The 15,730-nt window shown below is 35.4% G+C and overlaps 1 protein-coding gene across 6 annotated transcripts in view; it reads right to left on the reverse strand.

Moving 5' to 3' along the window:
* Positions 1 to 15,730, reverse strand: part of LOC133519992 (uncharacterized) — a 270,730-nt gene that overhangs the window by 106,616 nt on the left and 148,384 nt on the right. For all 6 annotated transcript variants that reach the window (XM_061854217.1, XM_061854218.1, XM_061854219.1 and 3 more), the window contains exon 5: positions 6,857 to 7,079. In XM_061854217.1, coding sequence (XP_061710201.1) covers positions 6,857 to 7,079 — 223 coding nt within the window. The remainder of the gene's footprint in view (positions 1 to 6,856; positions 7,080 to 15,730) is intronic.

The raw sequence follows: 15,730 nt of genomic DNA on the forward strand, positions 1-15,730 counted from the left end.
TATCAAGTACATTTTTTTTTATTAAATACTACACAAAAAAACAGTTACTATGCTTAAACATGGTTAACGTTCTTTAACCGTTTGTGTAAAAGACTTTTATTGCGATTCATGTAACAAATACATCACTAAAACCTATTTAGTGTGCTTAACGGGTAATTATGTTTGAGAAAAAGAATAATAATACAACAGTTAAACACAGCCAACCAACAATGCCACGCTAAAACCCCGCTAAGTGTAAAACATATTCCCTTGAATTTTATTACGCAAGGCAGACGAGTTTATAGAGTTTAACAATGCGCCGTGCGCTGTAAGTTGTCTTTTTTACTCGGTGACTGATGGATGCATGCTTATATAAAAAAAAACCGAAAACCGAAAGTAAGTGGAACGATTTACATACAAAAATGGTGAACGATTAACCAATGATAATTCACGTTGGTAGTGGATTTCTACGTAGCGAGAACATGGCCACTACGAAGACATGATCTAATTTAAAAAGCAACTATATACTTAATAGAGAGTTGCTGGAATTGCTCAAACATATTGAGTTGGTCTTCCAAAGGTCTAAGTAGCAAGTGTCAGCATAAACTAATATAGTAAGTAAGAGGGATTGAGCTAATGCAATCTTAGTGGCGTAATGTTTCGAACTATGCGGAGTGATGCTTTTATATCAAAAAAAAACCTTCTAAACTCGCTCATCTGAGGTATCCATGATAGAGAAACAGCGAGATTTAAGAGACCTGGGGAGAGTAGGAAATCTAAATAGGTACCGTTAAAAATAATGGCAATTAGGGTACTAAAATCAGTCTTGGCAGAACACTTTGACCTAGGTACCTATCACTATAACTTAAATTTCAGTGGATTTACCTTGAGACCGTAACGTGAAAGTCCAAATCAAAATGATTTCTAAATTAGTGTTCATGTGCATGGTGCAGATTGTCTATGGTAGATGAGTAAAAGAGCCTTGACAGTATGTTTAAAGTGGTAGAAGAAGGAAATATAACGTGTTAGAGTATATAAAGTAAGGAAATGAAACAGGAGACAACACGCTGCCCCGTCCTGTGCAGGCACAATGAAGATTAAGAGCAATCCACCTCTGTTGACGCCCTACTTAATAACTATGAAACTAGTTCACTGTCACAGGAGATACATTAAGAGAACGGAATATGCCTACTAAGATGTCGAAGTCACCCGTGTTGAAAGCATTACCGAAATCCAAGAATGATAACACCGTGATATACCATATCTGCAGTATTTTTACAAGAGCGATAATTGTACTGTGCCGAGTAGGATAACCGGGTTAATATACTCGTAGGTTCGTGAGCGCATGTCTGTACAAAACGGTAATCTGTTTATGTACAAAAGACACACAAGAACTTAAGAGAGGAAACAAATAAATGGAAATAAATAGAGCGGTAGTTTGAGAAGGAGAAGGAATTGGACTTTCTAACGGCATCTTACCAAAGCGACTGGAAAATATAAGAAGAATAGAGCTATCGAGGATACATATGATGATATGATCAATAAGGTCAATTAGAGGGAGGATCATGTTTTGGCTCGCATCGTCTTTTCCAACGGCCTTAGACGAGACGAACATTAAAAAAAGTTAAGTAGATGCATTAGAAGGGAAGTTTTAGATTTTTATACTTAACGAGAAAAAAAATCAGAAGAAAAGAAGTGCAGATTAATGCAGTCGAAATCAAAAAAGGTATTAATTGAGCTTTGTAATATTTACTAACTCCAAGTAACTTAAGAAACTACCACACTTTAGCGGGTCCCCAAATTCAACGGAATTATGAAAGTGAAGCCTCTGATCATCTCCGCATATTGTACTACAGCCATTCCATATTGCATGAGATTAATGCTTTATTTTTATGCGAAGGGTGTTAAAGGCTGATTTTGGCTACCCTATATAAAAACCTACTAGGTAAGGTGGGTAACTAATTATTGGAAATTCGTTTTTTATCTTATTTGTATCCATCTCGTAAGTACTCACCCGATTACAGAGACACCTGCTCCAAAATCGGCACAATTATTATGATTACTACAGATTTCTATGCCTCTCAACCCAGTAAATAGTATGTTAACTTACCTTTTACCGTAGTAAAACTCAGGAAGTCACAAATTCCGTATAAAAAACTAGTAGGGATAGGGATCTGAGAAATGATAGGTTTTAGTGTAGTCATTTAGCCTTACTAGGTTTTTGAACTGGCAATTAAAGCGCGGGGGGCTCATTTTCAAAAGTGGGCTTCATTAGACACTGGGCCTTACATGGATCAGGCACCTTAAAATGGTTAGTAATCTACTTCTTCACGTACATTTTTTTTATATAAAATTTAACACATTTTTGAGACTGACACACTTTGCGTTTTTAAAATTTTAACAAGTTGACGACTGATTTGTCAGTATTTTTTAAGTTTTTGGTTTTATTTTTGCATGCGAATAAATACATATACGATACAGATGTGATTTAACATATTGAATTTCTCTTAAAACTTAGTAGTATAACGCAGGTTAACATGATTTTGTTAATACAATAAACCTTTTTTTGTGAATATTTCCAAGACTTAAACCTAGTGAGCATTACTAGTTCGTCATTTAACGGGCTTTTAGTATAGGAATGCATACAAATTACTTCAATATGTATAGTCATTACATAGCTAAAAACGGTTACAGTCCAATAACGTGTTTATTACAAATGTTTTCTAGGTAATATTTTAACAGATAAAATACTATAAAATTGTTCAGTACCTTTGCGGTTATTAAGCTATGTTTTGTTTATTACACAATTCACAATTACGATACTATAAACACGTAAATTGACTTGGCCGTTATTTTAGTTATTTTTTATATGTTATTCAATTCTAAACAACGGTTAAGGTATACTTAACGGTGTTTTAGGAGTAATATCGCACATATTTTAGTAATTATTTGCAACACTAAAACACAAAATTGTGATTTTCTAATTAATAATATAATATTTGAGGAAATGGTTTTCAAACAAAGTAAGGATAAATTTAGTTTTAATTTTTGCACAAAAGAAATCCGGAAGAAATGTACACATTTTCTAGAGATATGGGTTTGAACGTTTTTTGCTCATATCTCAAAACTATAATTTGTGGGTTAGATAGGTTTTAGTGATAGGACGGCAGACATATTAAAGGGTAATAAAATTTCCTGAGTCTGACAAAAAATCTTGTATTGAGTAGTACGCTTTAGTTATTAAGAAATCATACAACATTTTTTTAAATTTCTTTAAATCATTAATTTTTAAAATCTCTTTTGGCAGTTTATTGTAAATTCTTGGTGCCATTCCAAAAAAGCTTTTTGCTAGTAATGCTGTTTTACATGACCTAGAGTTTATTTTATATTGTTGGCGATAACTATTGAAATAGGAGAACTGGTTAGGGTTATACTTAATGTATAATGCGACTTCGTATATATAAAGACAGGGAAGGGTGAGAATATTTAACTTAATGAAGTAGGGTTTACATGATTCTGTGTTTTGTATACCACATACTGATCGTAAGCACTTTTTTTGAGCTCTAAATACTAATTCTCTATCAGTACCATTACCCCAAAATATAACCCCGTACCTCAAAGTTGATGTAACGTGAGCGTTATAAGAGATTAAAACAGTCGACTGATTTACTACTTTTCGTAAATTATGCAAGGCAAATGAATATTTGTTTAACTTTTTACAAACGTTATCTATATGGTTGTTCCAACTTAAAGTACGATCTAAACTTAGCCCTAAAAAAGTTGTTGCATCCGTCTCCTCAATGTCTTGGTCTTTGTATGTAATTTTTAAATCAGAAATAAGTTCTTTTCGCTGTTTAAAGGTCATTATTTTGGTTTTATTTAAATTGATAGATAGATTATTTTTCTGTAGCCAATCAATTATTAGTTCTATTGTTTTGTTGACGTGTGGTTCAAATGATGATGGGTTTTCGCTAGTAAAAATCACTGTACTATCATCTGCAAATAGAACTATCTTATCTGTGATTGCTTCTGGCAGATCATTAATGTAGATTAAAAAGAGGAGCGGGCCTAAGACACTTCCTTGGGGGACGCCAGAATTTATTTGTTTTAAGTCTGAAGAAAACGTGACTTCTTTCTTAGACTTAACACAAATTCGAGTTATCTGTGTGACTTGCTCTCGATTCATCAAGTAGGATTGTAGTAGATTGTAGGTATTTCCGCGGATACCATAATTATATAGTTTTGATAATAAGATTTTATGATCTACAAAATCAAAAGCTTTTGTTAAATCCATATACAATGCTGTAACAGGCACTTTTTTATCTAACTGTGTCGTAATTGTATTGAGTAGATCATAAATGGCCATATTTATGGATTTATTTTTGCGGAAACCTTTTTGCTCGTCAGCAAAAAGGTTATGTGTTTCAAAAAAGCTACTTAAATTGAGATAGATTACTTTTTCTATTATCTTGGAGAAAATAGGAATCAATGCCACTGGTCTGTAATTATTTATATCTTGTTTGTCTCCTTTTTTTTTATACATAGGTCGAACGATGGTCGTTTTTAATTTGTCCGGAAATATTCCATGTTCGATACACATGTTAATAATATAACTAAGCGGTGTTGCAATAATTTCTGAAACTGTTTTAATTATTTTTGTGCTTATCCCGTCGTTTCCTGTACTATTGGTGTTTTTCAGAGAGTTGATAATTATTCTTATGTCATCTGGATTTGTTGGCTTCATAAAAATTGAATTAATAGAAGTGTACGTCAATGTCGTGTTACTTATGGTAGTTGAATCAACACCTATTGTATTGAGATGAACATAGTGGTTATTGAATGCCTGTGCTATATCTTTAGGGTCAGTTATAATTTTTCCATTCAAGTTGATTTCTGAAATGTTATCTTTTATGTGTTTCATTTTTGAACTATTTATAATATTCCAAGTGGCTTTAGACTTATTTGATGAATTTTTATATAGAAATTATTTTGAGATTTTTTTGTGAGCAAACAGCCAAAGTAAACGACACAGGGCGTCCCCCGTCCTTTGAGCGTTTTCACAGTGTCCGATTTGATAGCGGATATCGGATGAAAGTAAATTGTACCTCTACCTAAATCTAAACAATAACATATGTGTTTTTCTGTATTTGTAAATTATTCGTTTAATAAATTTTGTTAAAAAAGCGACTTTATTGCCAAAAACGTCGGACTTCGTGCTACAGGGCAATCTTTAACAGTTTTTGTTCACTTCACAGGCCATCTGAAATCCAATAACGGATTGTCACTTCCGATAATTTCAGACATATCGGGCCCTATTCAGCTGTCGGACAGATCATTTTTATTTGTATGTGTAAATATGTAGGCATAATGTTTGCATAATGGTTGAGTGTGCGTGACCGCTGAAGCACACGCGGCGCGCCATTACAAGTACACCCCGCGGCCCGACGTTGCGGATCTGGGATCCTCGGATCATACATCCGATATCGGAGCGTATAATATGAAAACGCTCTTAAGCGGCAGAATAAGATTGCTTTATAACTATTTGCTGTTTACAACCATCATGTAAACTTAGGCCCAGTGGCGCCCTTAGTATCATCTATTCTTTGTTCGCGCACTGTAATTACAAACCAACGTTCATCGTAATAACATGTTGCCCCTTTGTTACTAAAGCGTCTATTTCTGGGCTGGATCGATATCAATGTCTATTCGAAATACTACATTAGTGACATCGTTATTTCTGTCAATTAGGTCAGTATTTAAAATATTACAACGACACCAAAAGAACACTAGAATTGCACCTATATTCGGTAGTTTATTTCTGGTAATTTTGTGTCGTAATAAACAGAAGTCCTATTAATAATTATAAAAAAGCAGTTTTGATTGTGGGCTTGGTTAGAATTTAAACATTATTCCTTTTTTAATAACAAATCTTCCGTGAGACACCGTCAATATTTTAATCCGGGTCACTCACGTGTATAAAGTCGATAACGGACTTCAGTATGTGACTCGACTTCGATGTCGTTAATATATTTAATGAGTTGTATGAGTGACCCAGGTTAATATATTTAATATAATATACCATTCCTCTGGTCAAAGATGTTATGGTACAAAGTGACAAACGTAACGTGTGAATAAATAAATAAATATTATAGGACATTATTACACAAATTGACTAAGTCCCACAGTAAGCTCAATATAGCTTAGGGTGAATAATTTTAATTTAAAAATAATCAAACAGAACAATTTTAAGCATAATGGTTACAAAGTAGATATTTTCCTTCGGCTTAAACGTGGGTGTTCGTTTAATTATCTGACGATTAGCTTTCACAAATTATGTATCAAAATACAGAAATGGTTCTCTTAGCTGTTTTGGTATATTAATTTGGTAGGTATCTTATTCAAACAGTTCAAACAAGGGCATATACACTCATGCATAATCACATGATTGATGGCTCAATTGACTTGTTATATATATTTTTTTATTTTTTTACTAAGTCCCACAGTAAGCTCAATACAGCTTAACTACGGTGAACTATGTACATGTATGTATTTTAAAATCAACCGAACTGATTAACCCACTAAATTAAGCTATCTCTCGATCATTTAATTAAGAAAAAATATTCCACGTGTTTAGACAGCAGAGTCACCTAGAAAATTAAGTGACGTCAGCGCCGTTAAACATTGTACGGTTTTGTACCCGAAAATCACTACTACCTAATTTAATATAATTATAAAACCTATAAAGTTAGTTTGATAACCCTATTGAGTAATGTTCTGTATCAGTATTACTTTTCTACTCAACTATTGTAATATGTAGTAATATTGTAAATTAACAGGAACTAGGTTTTTTTTAGTCTTTATTATTCTCAAATTGTACCTTAGTAAGTTGATCATCAGCCTTCGCCAGAATGACTTCGCATCCTTCTCGGTGCGCGAACAGCTTCCTGGCCTGCACCTTCATATGGAACGTGCGGTCCACCAGTGGCGCGGCGACGTTGCGTTCCAGCGCTGTTGCCGCATTGTTGTTGGCGATCACATCTGCTTCCACTTCTTGCAGTAGCGTTTCCCATGTGTGGAAGAGAGATGACGGGCATGATGCTCTGTGGACAATAGTGTTGGTTGGTAAAGGATGGTCGGAACTGTCGATTAAATAAGAGCGAGGAACAAGTAGTCTTTCTTTAGTTGTGCCATGTTGGCGCGGACACCTTTGGTGATGCCCAGCTTATAAATCAAATACCTTTGCAATAGGTAGGTACAGTCACGTCTGAAAATATCGATACGAAAAAAGTACCAAAAATATGTATTTAATATATGGGCAATAAAGTCGTGTATACATATTTTGGGACTTTTTCGTATCGATATTTTCAGACGTGACCGTACAACTCCCGGGGGTTTGTATTAAATTGTTATGAACTGGTTTTGATACGACCTTGACGATCGTCTTGGTGATTGGCGCGCGTCTCACGCACGACTTTCTCACCATTTCTCATGCATCCATTGGAACATGCGTTCTATTTTTATCACTTGGCACTATGCTCATCACTTTCGCGCTTATATACTTGTTAGAACGTGACAGGTATGGTGACAAATGATTAAGAGCCGACCATCTTAGCCCTACTGAGCAATGTTCAAGGTCGTGTCAAAATAATATCAAAACCGCAACAAATTGTTAAATCTGAATCGGGCTGATATCCGTACACGGCGGGAAGAAGTTGATGACCCGAAATAATCGAATCTTCAATTTTATGAAGACATTAAACCTGATGTACCTAATTATATTTTAAGTTAAATTTTTTTCAATTTTATATCTCGAACTATCCTTCTTCCTGCCGTGTACGGATATAGTTAGTGTAGTAATATGAGTAGTTACTTAGTTACTCGTTTTATTATTCTTCTATGTACCTACCACATTTTGTTTATATTAAACTAATTATTACTTTGGCCTTGTATACAGTGTAGCCGCACGTAAATTCATTAATGTGGACGGTTTAAACGCACATACCTTTTTAACACCTACACATATCTAACTGTGGGTAAGTAAATGCAAACTAAAATATCGTTTAATCATAATAACTGTGTAGGTGTTATAATATCATGAGCTAATGTGCTAGGGCTGCAATTTTTTACCTTAATATTTTTCAGAAGCATCACCTAAGTCTATAAAATTGCCAATGATTGGAGAAAGGTTCATAATTATAAAGATAAAGTAGGTATTGCGCAGCTTTTAATATTCTTGATCACGAAATGGACCGCTTTTACACTCGGAGCCATCGCTGGAGACCCGTTTATTTGGCAGCCCTACTGAGGCAACCCCTCGAAATTGTGTCTAGTCAAGAAAATTAACCGCACCTCGTTTGTGTTCGCGTGACAAAATAAATAATGTTGAAAGACGACAAAATGTTATCCTATTTTTTTTGTAATAATTTGAATTCCAAATTACCTACGTTTATATTAAGATATCTGTGGGTGTAGGGAAACTTGTCCCTCGTGTTACTTTGTATAAACTGTGTTTTAATTTTGCATAAAACACTCTGTAACGCATTAATGAACATAAAATAAATTCAAAACATTCGGGTACTAAATTGGCCAATATTTGCTCAACAAAGTGTTTCTATTTTGATACTATTTCAATAATTAAACGGTAGTGTATAACATCGATATCCAATTAGAAACAGCACTAAGCGCTTTTGATATTTAATAATTAATCATATTTTAATTGGCGGTTGGTTGCAATATGGCGCCATTGTCCATTACAGTTCACCCGATGCATTGAAATTATACACATGGCGCAGATCATATTTTAATAATGAGCGAAGCCACATCGACCATTATGCTTTTCATTATAATACAATTAAGAGCTCATGGGGTCCATGCCGCAAACAGACCTGTTAGAAGGGGTATTCTCTTTATAATTGGTTCCTTTTTTTTTGTAGGCAAGTATATTTTATAGTAGATGATTTTATTTTATTTCTAGGTTTAATTTTAGTTTTAATTTTGTAATATTATAGTTTAGTTTAGTTAGTATACTTTCAATTTTAATAACGTGTCGTTTTACCTGAAACTGTCTACGATTTGCATTCTTATGTACTAACTAATAAGGTTCAATTTAGAAATGTATTTGAGGACTTAATAAAACCTTTGAATTACAAAGTAAATTTAAAAAGAGCTCAATTCCAGTCTATAAATAATATAATTAGCCATACTAATAAATAGTTTCTTCGCTTCTGTAATAAACTGACGTTACATTAGATTGATCTTTGCACTGGGGGTTGATTTTTCAATTTCGAGCGGGCGCTCGAATTCGTCACTTGAAAATCTGTGGAAAATGGCGAATTGATATTTTAACGGTAATACGGGCAATAGAAATTGGGAATCTAGTCAATTATATTAGTAGAATTTAAATGCCTAGGAGTGGAGATAAATTGAAGGGAATTAATCGAAATCGAGCACTCGACATTCAAAAATCGGCCCCCAGATCGACAAATAATTCTACTTTTCTATTTTATCCTTTCTTCTAAGGGATAGTCTGACAAAGTCAGAGTAAAGTATTGGATAGCTTATTAACTAATAAATTAACCGTCAGATAAAACTTCCTGAAAAAATGAGCACTTTATTTACCAGTTAAGCTCATTTGAAAATTGTGAAATGCCAATGCATAATGACTTTATTAGATAAGTAGCATAAATAGCTTATTTAGGACTTTACTTGGACATTGTGAAACAGACCCTAAATATTCTCATGATTTCTATTGAATTATCATATCATAGCACCTCAGTAAGTACATCTTTTTTTCCATTTACGTACAATTGTTGTTAGCAAACATTTATTTTTGCAACATTAGAAAAAAAACCTGTCTTATCATTATTAAATTTTTGCTTAATTTGTGCTTTAGTTATAACAGACATATGGATAGGAGTAGTTAAATTTTTTTATTCAAATTGTGCGAGGTTGAATATAATGACTGCAAGATTTTGTACTTCACTATGATGATGGAGATTTTTATACCTCCGACTTTATCGCAATTTATGTATGCTTTATACGCGCCAACCAGCATGTGCATCCGAGGCACGCGACACCTTTAAGCCCGCTGCCAGGTGGTTCGACGACGGTGCCGCCCTTCCACAAATGGATTGAAACCCCCATTTCTACACTAAAATTTTTCAATTTGTATTTTTATCCTATTGCTTATATATTAAAGTAAGCAATTAAATTTGAGTAAGTACTTCTAGGGATAATGACGCTCATCCTATGTGCATTGAAGAAAACCAGTAATATGTACCGTAAAGAGGGGTTAAACTTTATCAATATCAGATAACGTGTAATAGGTAATATAGTGTCACCTGGCTTTTGACACCGCCTGACACCGATGTACAGCGGTTAAGTGGGTGGATTGTTGAAACGGGGTCACAGCGATATCATATCACCGATTTAGGGCATAGGAAATTGACATGTTAAGTAAAATTATCGTTTTTTTATCATGAATTACGGCTGCATATAGTGCTATCTGAAATGTATCACTTACCTACTGTTGAAACCGTATATTTTAATCTTATGGATTTCTGTCGTACTTCACAGTTTGACTTAATTCACCGATAGATGGCATTAGTAGAAGCAATATTGGAAATTTATTTTGTTTGTTTTTGGTGGCAATTAACACTATAATATTTGTAAAATTATTTAAAATAACGTATATGTAATATTTAAAGACACAGATTAGCAATTTCTTGTTAAAAATAATGAATTACCAAATAAGTCAAAAGATGGCACTTTGTTCCCAACGCGTGTTTTGTAGAACGCGGTGTTAAGATTTTTCCGGGTTTATATATAGGGTCCGAAGAACAACAGTTCGTCATATCCCCTGCCTGGTTTTTCCGGTCGACTCTGTTTTCCATGTTAAAAAAAATGTTCGTCAGTTCAAAATCAAATCATGAGTGTTGTAATTGTATATAGTGTGTAGTTTTAGTGTATATAGTTAATAATGTGGTGATTTTACAAAGTATAGTGTTATTTTTGGACCTCGCCGACTTACGTATTAATGAAAAATAATTATTAGAAAATACTTGGATCCTACTGGCGAAGGTGCGATACTTATTGTTTTGCCATTGTGTTTATATGTCTAGTGTATAGCTCGCCCAGCAGCTTAAATGGCTACATGTATTTTTTGCCTATTTTCATTAGATTGGCTGAAAATATACTTTTTTTATAAATACATATCACTATCTGCATAGCCCGCTTACTGGAATGGAGGTATGTATGTAACACTTAATCTTCTACATACATAGTTGTTACTGACTCTATTAAAGAATAAAAATACTCACATCTCGCTTTAACTATGTAGGGGCGAATAATATTAATATTAGGTTAAATTTAATATGTGAGTCCTACAGTTAGAAAAGTGATTATGAAAACACGAGACAATGGAGGGCTATGGCTTAATAGGTTGCGTGATGTTATGCTACAAATTGTGGGGATAAACCTATTACTATTTAGCAGAGATCTATAGCACAGTTAAACCAAGAAAGTGTATACTAGAAATTTATTCAGTGTTTACATGAGAACTGTTATTGACCGACTGACATACATAAAAGTAAACAAACAATTCATAGAACCGTTGCTACACAAATACAAATTTGACAGGGTTCCGTCTACTGCCAGTACGGTGGCCCCTTAAAATAGGCGTAACCAGATTCTACAAATATCACATTAACATAATATTTCAATACGCCCCCTTAATGTGCATATTCAAAATAAACGGTAACACAAATAAAACATATAAAACAAATGGTATCAAAGGTAAGGTAATGGTAATGGTGGTAAGTGGTATCAAAGAACAACTATAAAAAAATAAACAATTAACAAGCAATGCCCAAACCGCGCATGCACATATAGTGCTTTTCTCTAGGCAGAGCCTTCGTTAATATGTCGGCGAGCATTGAGTCGGTCGGTAAGTACTTTAACTCAATACTCTTATTGTCCTTTAATACACTTCGTACAAAGTGGTACCTTATGTCAATGTGTTTACTCCGAGAATGAAACATTGGATCGTTCGCAAGGCAAATCGCCCCCTGATTATCTACATGTAAAGATAATGGTGCAAACTTACATAACCCAACTTCAGTAAGTAAGCTGTTCAAGTAGATAGCTTCCTTCATTGATGAGGCTAGACTTACATACTCTGATTGACAGCTTGAGGTGCTGACACATTTCTGCTTCTGCGACTTCCACGACACACATCCACCTCCTAACATGAAAACATAACCGGAATAAGAACGCCTATCTATCAAACATCCTCCCCAATCAGCATCCGAGTAACCATGCAAAGATTTACCTGTCTTTTTGTAAACAAGTCCATATTGTTTTGTATGCTTTAGGTATTGCAGTACACGCTTTGCAACATTCCAACATTCCTCATTAGGGCAATCCAAGAATTGACTCAATACAGCCACGGTATTCGTAATATCAGGTCTTGTTCCCGTAGAGAGATACATCAGTGAACCTATAATCTCACGATATGGGTACTGTTCACTGTCACTGCACTTATTTACAGATTTTTCAATCTTTTGCTTAACTTCCATAGGCGTAGATATTGGTTTACTTTTATCCATATTAAATTTGATTAATAAATCATCAATGTATTTTTCTTGTGACAATTTCATGCTTTTGTCACATCTGTCAAACTCTATGCCTAACATATATTTCACAATGCCATAATCTTTCAATTCAAACTTAGTGGCCAGTTCCTTTTTGAAATCTTCGATGCATTCACCTCTTTGCGAAGCGACGAGAATGTCATCCACGTAAACTAATACAAAGAGTTTAGTTTGCGAATCTATATTTTTAAAATAAAGACAAGGCTCATTTAAAGATGCTTGTAATCCCATGGACTTCAGCTGCTCGTCCAGTCTGATGTTCCATTGTCGACCGGCTTGTTTAAGCCCGTACAGCGATCTTTTGAGCCTGCACACACTGCCTCCAGACCTCAGGTCACATAACATCTTGCTAGCTCTTTCATGTATAAGTGAACCTGGCTGCTCCAATCGTGTTAGATCTTGCAAACATTCATCTAGGAGATCTGGCACCTTCATATATATCTCCTCTTCTAATAATCCATTTAAATATGCCGTATTAATGTCCAACTGATGAATTTTAAGATCCAGCTCCACTGCAAGTGCAACTAATAGTCTTATCGAGTCAAGCCTAGCGACTGGCGCAAAAGTTTTCTGATAATCGATGCCGTAACGTTGGCTAAAACCTTTTGCCACTAGTCTGGCTTTCTTCTTCTCAGTTCTATCGATATTCAACTTCTTTGTTAATATATATCGGCAACCAACAACATTTCGACCCATAGGTTTCTTGACAACATCAAAAGTATCGTTTTTGATTAAACTTTGAACTTCTGAAATTATTGCGTCTTTCCATCCTTTTCGTTCGTTACCGGATAAGGCCTCCTTTAGAGTTATTTCGGCGACTCCAACGAAATCCACACAGTCTTCATACTCTCCAGTCGACTCAACGCCTTCTTCCGTGGAAACCTGTGGCTCTACATCAACCATGTTGTATATCTTCCGTGGACGCCCAACATGACCTCGCTCCAGTCGTGGCCGCCCTGGACCTATCTTTACTATCCTCCCCCCATCAACATGAACATCGTCTTGATGATGATCGTGTTGAGATGGTCCCATGACAATATATGGATCGTCTGTCATTTGGCGGGTTTCAACGGGAACATCATCTCCTCCTTCAGGTTCTGTATCACGACTACTCGATGACTCGATGCACTCATCCTCGTGATTGGAGATATGTATTACCGGATTTTCACTAGTTTGAGTCGGATGGAACTCTACATCTACCGATACAGGTTGATTTTGAACATTTATCGATTCTCCCAAGTCGATTTCAAAGGGGTCAATCTTCAGGTTCACGTTTTCTTTACCTTCACTTTTTGCTTCGTGAAATTTCACATCTCTTGACATGATAACTTGTCGTTGTTTTGGCATCCATACTCTGTAACCCTTGCGATCTCTAGGATAGCCTACAAAGATTCCTTCCAGGCTTCTTGGTGCGAACTTATCTTTCCCGGTTGACTTGTCCAAGACGTGTACCTTAGATCCAAACTTGTGTAAGTAGTCTAACTTGACAGGTCGTTCAAACCATTTCTCAAAAGGTATCTCACCTTCAAGACTTCTGGTCGGACAACGATTTCTTACATGGCAAGCTGTTGCTACAGCATCTGCCCAGAAACCCGGAGAAAGTCCTGACGAAATCAGCATACATCTCGCCATTTCTAACAAGGTCCTGTTTTTTCTTTCCGCGACCGAGTTCTGCTGGGGTACTCCAGGAATTGTCAATCTTCTTGCTATTCCTTCTTTCTTCAGGAACTCGTCGAAATCCCGATTACAGTATTCGCCTCCGTTATCTGTATGGAGATAAGTTATTTTACGTCTGAATAGATTCTCTACGTGATTTTTATATACCTTGAATGTAGTGAAGACTTCACTTTTCTTGCTAAGAAAATATACTTCACACCATCTCGTATGATCGTCGATAAAGGTTACGAAATATTTCGCTCCATTTATTGACGTATGCCGCATGGGTCCTACGAGGTCAGAATGTATGATTCTCAACTTTTCATCGCATGGCCCACTCGATCTAGAAAAAGGCAACCTACTCATTTTTCCTTTCGCACAAATATCACAATCGTACAACTCGGCTACATCTGTCATCTTTAAGTTCATGCCAGATTTTTTTAAGACTCGGACAAGATCTTTCGCATTTAAGTGACCTAAATACTCATGCCACGACCATACGTCAACCTTTCGCTCAGAAATCGCTGACACTCCATCAAAATGTTCCTCGACGTAATATAGATTACCTTTACGATTCGCGACAAGTTTAGTGTTACCATAGCTATCTTGAACACTAGCTATGTTTTTCTTGAACGTAACGCTATACCCTTGATCAGTAATTTTAGCTACTGAAATTAGGTTACATCGCAAATCAGGAACAAATAGAGTATTTGGCAGTTGCACTTCAGTTTTAGAACCATTATTACATGAAGAAAATCTTACTGTCCCCTTACCTTGTACGTTTGTGCTCGAATTTGTCGCTAAATTTAGCTTGCCGGGCAACGGTAGTAATGTAGTACCAAATTTATCTGTATCGTTGCACAAATGTGACGTACACCCACTGTCAACGATCCAATTTCCATTCTCGTTGCAAACAGCATTAACTTCTGAAACACAATTGAATGTTACAAAATTGGAATCAACATCTGGTAATTCATTTAAGTTCGACACATACTTTGCACTATCATTACGTTGTACTTTCATCTTCTGTGTACACTCAGAGGCTTTATGTCCATGCTGGTGACATTTGAAACATTTATACTTAAATTTCAAATTAGCCTGCTCAGGGGCATCATATGCGTGTTGACGATGCTCTATTTGTTTCTTAGGCTTAGAAGATCTCTTTCCTTTTACAAGAAGTGCCTTATCTACACTTTCTTTAACATTTCTGGAATGTTCCTCTTCTAATATCTTAATTTTCAATGCGTCTGGTTTTGGCAATGCATCTCGAGATTCTATGGCACATCTAAAATTGTCAAAACTGGACGGCAAACTATACAGAAGCATTATAGAGATCAAATCATCATGCATTTCAATATCCATGTCCGCTAATTGGCTTACTACATCGAAAAATCGCATGACATGTTTTCTTAAGTCACCACCTTCATCCAATTTACGCAGTAACA

Source organism: Cydia pomonella, chromosome 7, assembly GCF_033807575.1.
Source record: "Cydia pomonella isolate Wapato2018A chromosome 7, ilCydPomo1, whole genome shotgun sequence".
NCBI lineage: Eukaryota > Metazoa > Arthropoda > Insecta > Lepidoptera > Tortricidae > Cydia > Cydia pomonella.